Raw genomic sequence first — 10,532 nt, forward strand, 5'->3', positions numbered from 1 at the left:
GGCTTTCAAAATTAAAAAGCATATTTAGCAAAGTTGCTGGAGAGAACATCAATTTACAAATACATCTGTATATACCAGATAAATCACAATAATGAACAAAATGAACAAAGAAAAAAGGAGACAAATAAAAAACAGACTCTTAAATACAAAGAACAGACTGATGGTTGCCAGAAGAGAGGTGGGTGGGGGGGATGGGTAAAATAGGTAAAGGGGGTTAACAGTGTATTTATCTTGATGACCATCAGGTGATGTGTGGAATTGTTGAATTTTTATATTGTATACCTGAAACTAATATAACACTGAATATTAATTATACTTGAATAAAAAAGACATATGAAAATTACAAAGTAGATATTCAATAAATGTTCTCTCAGGGAAATAATAAATGAAGTGATATGATTTTCAATAGCATCAATGCTTAGAAATAAGTTTAAAAAAATATTTGCATGATTCTTTGGAGAAAGTTGTAAAACTTTATTGAGAAAGTTGTAACAGTGAAATATCCAACATAAGAACAGTTTGCATGGTTTCAGCTTCTTTTAAGCTTCTTTTCAGCTTCAGTCTTCTTTTAAACCTGTGATTGCCCTTCATCTGTAAGGTAAACAAAACAGTTGGAAACATTACTTAGCAGAATTTTATTTATAGTATATTAAATGTATACAACAAACACTATAGTTTTGGTTTTATAAGATAGATTTCTAAGCATATATTTATCAATATTTTTAAACATTACTCTTTCTCTGGGTACAAGGAAACAAAAAGGCTGTTCAAATTCAGAATATAATAAATGAACAGAACTCAGGTCATGATGTCAGGGTCATGAGATCAAGACCATGTAGGGCTCTGCATGGAGTCTATTGGATATTCTCTTTCTCGCCCTCTGCCCCTCCCCACTTGTGTGTTTGTGCTAAGTAAATAAAAAATATTTAAAAATAAATAAAATAAAAGCTTCCATTTGAAATAACATTCTGGATATAAGATAACTAAGACAAGGTCATATTTTTGCTGCTTAAGTAAATAAAAAGGCCAGTACTACATTTGTTTTGGCTCTATGGTGCTGAAGTCAAAAATGTTTTTTTGAGCTAGTTTGGCTCTTATGTGATTGGTAACCATTTGTCCCCATTTCCACCTATAATCCTACTATGATTATGAATAATGCCTTTTTTTCACATTTGACCATTTGTATCATAAATTACATAGTCATACTGATTTTAAGTCATCACCATTGTTTCTGACATCAAAATGTGAAGCACATATATACCATGTCTTTATAGCATGATACAAAAATGGAGGGAATGAATTGAGGAGGGGAAAAAGGAAATGAATGAAGAAAGGGAGAGGAAGATACCTAGAAAAGTCAAACATTTGTTTCTAAAAGTAAGTGCTTTTTAAAAAACTTTTATTGAGGAATAATTGTCAAATATACTTGTATATACTTCAAGTGTACATGATGATTTTCTCCTACTTGTACACTGTGATTACCAAATAAACATAAGGAAGTAACATATCCATCACTGCATATAGTTAACTTGCTGCGTGTGAGAATGTTTAAGAATGTTTATTCTCTCCACCTTTCAAGTATACAATCAATATCATATTATTCACTAAAAGTAATTGCTTCTGAGGGACAACTCTGACAAACTTCAGAAGTTTTCTCACAGTATCTGCAATGTTCAGATATTCACATACTACAGGGATATATAAGTTTTCCTAATATATCAATCATTTCATCCATACTTTAAAAATATTAAGAGTTCAAGAACATATTCACTTTCAATTATATAAAATACCCTTTATTAGTGTCTTGTTCATATTCCTTATTATGTACACTTCATTTTTTAAATTTTCTTCAAGATTATGTACACTAGAGGATACTCTTCATAAATATTTTTTAGAAGAGCAATCTTCCTGATTTATTAGTTGCATTACTTTCCCTTTTACTAATATTTCATACCTTTTATTAAGTACCTTTTTCCTTTTTGTTAGGTTTATTCCATTGCTTCTTTTTTTCTTGCCTTTTATATTGGATACTGATGTAATGTATTATCTAAGTAATAACATGCATTTTAAAGACTATGATCTTCCTATGAGTACATTTTAGCCATGTTCAGTAGGCTCCCAGAAATAGTCTGAAAACTATTTTTTTATATAAATAGTCTAATGGAATGGTTCAGCAATGTAGACTAAAAAAGTTTAGGCCAATGAAAGGTAATTTCCTCTCTAAATACCAAATGTGTCATTTAAATTCAGAAGCTCTTATAATGGTCAATGATTAGAAAAACAAATGTATAAAATATGTTGATTACTTAGGAATTATTAAAGTTAAAGACTTTAAACTTCAAATCTTACAAATATATGTCTCAAGGCAGAAATTTATGTCACTTTTCCTATGATTATAGGTGATGTTATCATAGTGTTCACATTTTTATTAGGGACAGTAGCTCATGAAGACTGACGGGACAGTGAGTGTGCTTAGCACAAAGATCTTTTTTTTTTTTTTTTAAAGGAGGTCCTACTTTTTTTTTTTTTTTTTGGAGGTCCTACCTTTTTTTTTTTTAAGATTTTATTTATTTATTTGACAGACAGAGATCACAAGTAGGCAGAGAGGCAGGCAGAGAGAGAGGAAGGGAAGCAGGCTCCCCACTGAGCAGAGAGCCCCATGTGGGGCTCCATCCCAGAACCCTGAGATCATGACCTGAGCCGAAGGCAGAGGCTTTAACCTACTGAGCCACCCAGGTGCCCCTAGCACAGAGATCTTAAACCCATCTTGAGCTTCAGTGATTACATGGATTTTCTCTACTTGATCTGCCACAGATACTAGAAACTTGACTCCCTCTTGCCATTTTCTTATGTAGTCATTTGAGGCTTCATTGGGAAAAAGGACTTAAAATGCAATTTTTTTTTTAACAGCCAAAAGAAATCAGAATTTGATGGAATCTACCTACACCTATTTGGGTTTTCATATAGAAAAAAAAAAACATCAAGCAGTATTTACTCATTATCTTAGTAGCAATGAAATCTCAATTCAAATGTTAAAATTTGATGCCAGATGATATTTTACAATTGAGTCATGCAAAACAGCCTATCTTTGTATTCTATACATGCTGTCCAACAGAACCAGAGAATGTAAAAATCAGCATTAAAAGTTACTTTAATATATCTGATTTGACTTCACTAATTATACAGGAGTAAAGGTGAGTTTAGAAGTTAAGGGATTCTCCTGGAATCATACAAATTATGTTAGAGCTGGTAGTAGAACCTACTTCAGTGCCTCAGTATATTTTATATAAGCTGATATTTATTATAAATGGATTATGTATTTGTAAAAGTGGAAATTATGAAAGAATCTGAAAATTATCAGCTCTTGGTTAAAGTACTTACACTCAAAAGTAAGAAAATGTTTTTATATTTCATAATTCAATATGGCTTTGACCAAATTTGTTTCTAGATCTGATGGTCTATAAGTAAGGCAGTCAGGCACTTAGGGTCCAAATTACCTGCCAAATAATCTTTATTATATGAAGAATAATAAACTTGAATATCTCTTGTCACTTTCTTTTTTAGTCATTTGAGGCTTCTTTGGGGGAAAGGATTTAAAATGCAACTGTTTTTATTAAAGTAATAATAATGTTATGTCTATATTATTGGTGATAAAATATTCTGAAAACTAAAACCACATACTTTGCATTCTTAATGGGTAACATACCTGCTTCTGGCATTTTAATGGGCTCTACATTTGGTAAATCTGCCCCTTGTCATTCAGACCATCTTTACCCTTACCCCAAGTCTTTGGCTCAGCCAGCTCCCAGAGATCAACTTCCACATCAGGCTCTTAAAAAAAAAAGTTAACAGGTTAAGCAATGAACATGAAATATAAATAAGGAAAAAATATTTATTCCTTCAGTTATATGAAATGAAATCCTGCAGGTTACTATGATGATAACTATGATGGAAGGATAGACTTACATCTTTCTTTTCCTGTATTATGAAAAACTATTTTAAATGACAATCTAAAGATAAACCACGCACACAAAAAGATAAACACACTACATTTACATTTCCATTATATCACAAGGATATTATATATCATATATATTATATAATATATATATATATATATATATATAAAATTATATCACCACCAAGAGTAGAGAGCATCAGCTATCTACAAAATCTGAAATCCACACTATGGACAGGATTTTAACTACAATAAAAAAGTAATTTTCTGAAGGATTCAGTATGGGCATATTTGGGCTTATGACAAATCTTGTAGTCGTGACACACAACCCCTTTTGGGGTAACCTGAAACTTACTTTATTAAAATTAACTAGCTATATTAAGGTACAAAGGTCCTATAAGTAATTTTTCATAAACAAGTCCTATTTAGAACAAAGTATCAAAAATACCATCAAAGTATTAGCAAAATTTCTGTCCTAAAATGAGAATAAAGGAAGTAGGTTGGAAGGAAATTAATGGGCTTTGCTGTCAGTCATATAGTGGAAACCTTTTAACAATGAATTGCTAAAATAATCCATGCCCTGAATTATGTAAATAATTGAGTATAAATGGTAAAAATACTATATTTAGAAGAAAGTTTTTGGTTGTATGGTAATTTTAAGGTACTTTTGATTTTCCTAATCATAGAAGTATTTAAACATCTTTTAAAAGCCAATTTAAAAATCATACTAATATATTTAATTATATGCCAGTATTCTACATTACCCAGCTATTACCAAGTTTACCAGATCAAACTAACAATAAAAGGAAATAGTGGCTATCATTTATTGAGCTCTCTTCTGGAGTCTTTCTCCTGCTCCACTGAACTGCATTTATTCCTGGGCCAGGACTGAGCTACTTTACAGTAAAGACATATTTGAATATTAAGCATTTTATACAAAGCAATTCACTTTTGTTTTTATTTTTTTCTTAAAGTTTGTATTTAAATTCCAGTTAATTAACAAATGGTATAATATTAGTTTCAGATGTAGAATTTAATGATTCATCACTTACATACAACATCCAGTGCTCATCACAAAAAAATACCCTCCTTAAGACCAATTACCTGTTTAACCCATCCCACCCACCACCCTCTCACCCCAGCCCAGCTCCCCTCCAGTAACCCACAGTTTTTTCTCTATAGTTAAGAGTCTATTTCTTGGCTTGCCTCTCTTTTTTCTGTGTTCATCTGTTTTGTTTCTTAAATCTCACATGAGCGAAACTGTATATTTGTCTTTCTCTGATTTAATCTGCTTAGCATAATACATTCTAGCTCCATCCACCTCATTGCAAATGGCAAGATTTCATACACTTCTCATACAACAACATATGTGGTAAGAAGAACATAAATCTTGGAATGAAATATGAGTTATGCCTCCATGAGTGAAGTGCTCTTTGGCAAACCATGATCCCTGAGCCTGTTTTCTAATAAAATGAGACTACCATCCTTATGCAAACAGGCTCTTATTCCAGGTGTTATATGTTGACTTGGCATGTGCTGTTAAAAGTTGCTTACACTTTTTTTTAAATCATTTATGCTTTTGATGCAATGATTAAAAAGGTCACATAACAACGTTCTGAGGAAAACAAACTACTGAAATGATGTGCAATTTTTGTAGTTATAATTGAATACAGTTTCTTCTGTTTTGGCAAGGTCTATATTTTCAAGCAAAAAAAAAAATCTTGTACAAAAAGCGCAAATTCATTATAGTGAAGACCACACAAAGCTGCGAATATTGTCTCCTCATATTTTCAGCCTACTTTCAGGAAAGGTTTGAGATAATCTCTGTTTTCCTTCCTCCTGTTACGATATGTCATAATGCATGATGCCCACAAATGCCCCCAGCCCCCTTAAGCTTTCTTCTTCCCTTTCCCTTCACCTTGAGCCACAGGTCCTCCTTCAGCTTCCTTCCCTTGATCAGGTATAATATTCTGACTCGAAGGTGGTGCCTCCTTCTGTTTCAGTTGCTCATCACTGAGCTGCTGGGCCTAGAGGTGTGTGTGCATGCACACACATGGGCAAATAAAAAGTTTTGTTCTTCATACATGCCAACAATATAAATCATAAAATACGTAGATATATCTAGTCATAAATAAGTATAAAGGCATTTTTAAAACCAGGTTCTATAAACTTATTTTTAATGAAGTTACTCTTCCCATAGACTACTCAAGAAGAAATACCAACAAGGACTTTGGAGGCTACTTTAAATTATACTGGGATAGATGTGTGCAGTTTGTTGTTAAAAAAACATGGGAAAGAAATCCCAGGGTATATTTCCATAGGAAACACCCCAATGGAATTCTCCTAGATCAGTGTTTCCCTCCCATTATCACCAGAGAAAACTTATCATTGTATCCATAGTAGTTTAGCAAACTTTTCAAAAAAATAAATTTCTGGTAATAGAAAACATCAAATGTTAAAGTACTCACAACCACAGTTTCAATTCCCTGGGAACACTTTTGATCATTTCTTCTTTGTTTAGATTTGGATCTTGGTTTTACATGCCCACTCATAATTCACCCTGAAAGTAGAATATTGGTATTTGGAAAATGTATCTAAGAGAATAGTTATACCACTACCGTGGCTAAATATTTTCTTTTAATTTTTTTTAACTTTGAAGATATTTTTATTTAAAAAAAAAAGATTTTATTTATATATCAGAGAGAGCGAGCGCGTGCGCACACACGAGCGCATTCGCCAAGCACAAGCCCTGGGAGCAACAGAAGGAGAGGGAGAGGCAGAATCCCCACCCAGCAGGGAGTCCGATGTGGGGCTCCATCCCAAGACCCTGGGTTCATGACCTAAGCCAAAGGCAGACGTTTAACTGAATGAGCCACCTAGGCGCCCCCAAAATACTTTAAAAGCCCCAGGATATATGGCTGTTTTCACACTACAAGGGCAGAGATGTTTAGTGTAAACACCGATTAAACGGTCCTCTCCTCCCTTGCACTTCGCACGGTACCCCACAAGTCTCAGAAAGCAGTTACAACCCCACAGAATTCCCCGTTTCTAGACCCTTTTTTTCTGCCCATCTGGCTGGCTCCCTGCCCAGGGCCCCAGTGAGGAATCCAGCTTCCGCGCTCTGCTGGCAGTTCCAGGTACTTTCGGGACCCAAACACCTCAAATAATAACCCCAAGGCACACCCCCATCTTTATCTGACCCGTTCTGTGTCTCACGTTCCTCCCTTGCCCGCCCTCCCACCCCCACGCCGACTAACAACCGCCATGATGGTCACAACGCCTGTGAGAAGAATGGCGACCAACAGAAAACCTTCCTTCCTGGAGGCTACCGATTGTGCCACCTGGACTTGCCCGAAGCCCAACAGCACCCGCTTTACACTAAATCACACTTAAGATTCCTGGAAAAACTGATTTGTGGACCTACCAGGAGCGTCTTCGACAGAAAGAATCAAGACGTAAGGAACACGACTGCCTCCGCCTCAGCTCTGCTCACAGAACACTGACTGCAAGGCGCATGTGCAGCAACTGACATGCACAGCAACAGGCATGCGCACTGACTGAGGCACGTGAAATGTGGGTTGAGGTTTGCTAGAGGTTGCCACTGAGACTCAGAACCACGCGAGAACAAGGCCTCCCGACAACAAGAAATAGGGCTTTTTCTTCCCGTCTAGTCTTTCCTGTGCATCCAGAAACTTTGGAGACAGATAACCCCAGGTTACCCTCTGTGAAGAATGTTTCTCAGAACAACGTGACAGAAATGGATGTTTTTATTATTTTTATACATGCTTTGATTAATCATTTCTTTCTGTGTTTCTGGGACTCTGTCATGCTCAGTCCACTGTCACATGGTGTACAGGGGTGGTGACTATGCTCCTCATATACTGTACTTAAAAATATCAGCCAATTTGCTAAGTGAAGGTGACTTTATTGCATAATAGTGTAAGGGAGAGCACTACCTGGACTGAGGCTTAGTAGAGTCTTGCAGGTGGCAGGGCAGGAGAGATATTTATTCAGATTTCGAAGTTGATGTAGAGCAGGTCTACAAACGTCAGGATAAAGTGTAGTTAATGTATGTTAATCATAATAGAATGGTTTGGATTTAGAGAATGTGGTGAGGCAAGAATTTTAAGACAATGGTTCAAAGAGTCATGAGGTTGAAAAATGTCACTTGGCACTTTTTATTGAAGAATTGATGGGTCTTATAAAATTCCTGGAATGAATAAGAGTTATTTCCCATTTTTATCTTCTTGGGCAAGAGATACCTGGATTAGTGAATTTATGTTGAGGAACCCAGTGGAGTATGAACTCTTATTAACATAAACAAAGAGCTATGTGCAGATTTCCTTTCTTATTATTTTTATATAACTTACCAGTTTTCTGTGAGAAGTAGTATATGGAAGGAAAGGTCAGGAAGGGGGCCCTAATCGGAAAGTAGCATTTTGAAAATAAATTGGGATGTTTTGGTGAACTCTTATGTATTCTATCCAGTTAGGCTTCTTTTATTTTATTTTAATTTTTAATTTTTTAAAAGATTTTATTTATTTATTTCACACACACACACACAGAGAGAGAGAGAGAGAGTACAAGCAAGGGGAACAGCAGTGGGAGAGGGAGGAGCAGGCTCCCTGACAAGTAGGAAGCCAAATGCTGGGCTTGATCCCAGGACTCTGAGATCATGAGGTGAGTGGAAGGCAGACACTTAACTGACTGAGCCACTCAGGTGCCCCAAGGCTTCTTTTAAAGAAATACCATGAGTGGGGGTAAAGTAAGTCTCAGTCTTTCTCCCCATAAAAAGCAGATTGAATAGGAATTGTGTTTCTTCAAAAAAAAAATTTAGGACTGAGACTAATCATAATCCTTGGTCTTTCATTTATATTTTATCTTTTATCCTTTTTGATAATCTCAGCAAGGACACCATCATTACCAAATTTAACTTGCTTTTTTTTCTGTTAATACCTGTTGTTAATGAGGGCAATCAAGTGCTCAAAGAATGGGAGATTGTGATTTCTGGACTCAGACTTTCTGTGATCACATAACCAGCAAATGGTCAAATTCATGCCATCAAATGGCTAGACAGCAATGGTTCATGAGGATCTGGGCTTTGATTATTCCTGAATTGTTCAGTGCACTTCAAAAGGCAGAGGTTTGCCAATCTTCAGCTTTCTCTCACCATTCCTGTGGGAGATAACTGCTGCCCAACTTGTTATAAGGCAGTGACTGGACTTGGATGAAAACTAGTCTGTGAAGCAGCTCTGGTGACACACATGAAACAGCAGAAAATATGAAAGACATTGTAAAGACAAGAATTGCCTGATGCCTGACTCTAGGAACTCTCTCTGGGCTGCTAAGCAAGGAGTTAGGATTTGGGACTCCCAGCAGCTGCTCTACCTGTGGGAGTGCTGCAATTTCCCACATGACAAGAGTGTCCTTTCTTTCAAGCAGGAGAATCTAGGGAAAAAATTAAGTTTTTTAAATTAATTTTTAAATAAACATATAATGTATTTTTAGCCCCAGGGGTACAGGAAAAATTAAGTTTTAACAGGCCCAAGGGTGAGATTGGGGGGTGGAGCAAATTCTACAGATTCAGGGAAGCTGTCATTTTCCAGAGTAACATAAAGAGCTGGACTCTAAGCTCAGACTGCTTGGTGGTTGAGGTCAAATTATGTATTACTTATCACGTGAAATGCAACTCTCACACTTGCTTCATAAGATACACAGAGGATAGGCGCAGTAGGATATGGAGTCCTTTTGATACAGCCAAGCAATGCATACAGTCTTCACAAGACACCAAGAGAACAAGAGGCTGTAGGCACCTGCTGACACTTAAAAAGAAGAAACAGGTAACATGAATACCTTTTCTGTATTAAGGGAATTTTCTAAAAAACAAAGAAATAAAACAAATCAAAAGGCTTTTCTTCAAGTAAAACCCAAGGCTCTTACGGCTTCACTGGTGTGCTGGTCCATTTTATGTGTCAGCTTGATTAGGCTAAGGGATGCCCAGGTAGCTTGTAAAGTACTATTTTTTGGTGTGTCTTTGACAATGTTCCCAGAGGAAATTAACATTTAAATCAGTAGACTGAGTAAAGAAGACTGCCCTCTTCAATGTTAATGGGCATCATTTAATTTGTTGTGGTCCTAAATAGAACAAAAAGGTAAATTAAGAATTTGCTCTCTGCTTCAGCTGAGACATCCATCTTTTGCCCTCAGAAATCAGTGTTCCTGGTTTTTAGGCTTTTGGACTCAGACAGTGACTTAGGCCATTGGTCAGTCCCATGATTCTCAAGCCTTCAGACTCGTACTGAATCACAGCACGGACTTTCCTTTTTCTCCAGCCTGCAGACAGAAAATTGTGAGATTTCTCAGCCTCACAATCACAAGAGCCAATTCCTATGATATTTTCGTATTTACCTATATCTATCTATATGTATATCTTATTGGTTCTGTTTCTCTGGAGAACACCAACTAATGCACATTTTGGTACTGAGAGTGGTTTTAGAGGAACTGAATCTTAAAGATGAGTTTTCTGAATGGATTCTTGAGTTTCTGGAATTGACTGTTTAGTATTACTAGATTT

At 35.9% G+C, this 10,532-nt stretch overlaps 1 protein-coding gene across 1 annotated transcript; it reads right to left on the minus strand.

Moving 5' to 3' along the window:
* Positions 1 to 441: 441 nt before the first annotated feature.
* On the minus strand, positions 442 to 7,470 carry LOC125091952 (putative G antigen family E member 3). The gene is made up of 5 exons (XM_047716122.1): positions 7,383 to 7,470; positions 6,427 to 6,518; positions 5,877 to 5,985; positions 3,781 to 3,831; positions 442 to 591 (listed from the first exon to the last, which is right to left on the minus strand). Exons 2-5 carry the CDS (start codon positions 6,508 to 6,510, stop codon positions 569 to 571), a joined length of 267 nt encoding a protein of 88 aa, XP_047572078.1. The 5' UTR covers positions 6,511 to 6,518; positions 7,383 to 7,470; the 3' UTR covers positions 442 to 568.
* Positions 7,471 to 10,532: the final 3,062 nt, after the last annotated feature.

Source organism: Lutra lutra, chromosome X, assembly GCF_902655055.1.
Source record: "Lutra lutra chromosome X, mLutLut1.2, whole genome shotgun sequence".
In the NCBI taxonomy this organism is placed as follows: domain Eukaryota; kingdom Metazoa; phylum Chordata; class Mammalia; order Carnivora; family Mustelidae; genus Lutra; species Lutra lutra.

Excerpts from the sequence above, each read along its gene's own strand:
- LOC125091952 (XM_047716122.1), bottom strand. The coding sequence starts at position 6,510 with ATGAGTGGGCATGTAAAACCAAGATCCAAATCTAAACAAAGAAGAAAT. Across the intron at positions 5,986-6,426 it reads AGGGAATTGAAACTGTGGTT|GCCCAGCAGCTCAGTGATGA; the intron begins GTGAGTACTTTA and ends ACACACCTCTAG. Across the intron at positions 3,832-5,876 it reads AGGAGGACCTGTGGCTCAAG|AGCCTGATGTGGAAGTTGAT; the intron begins GTGAAGGGAAAG and ends TTTTTTTTTAAG.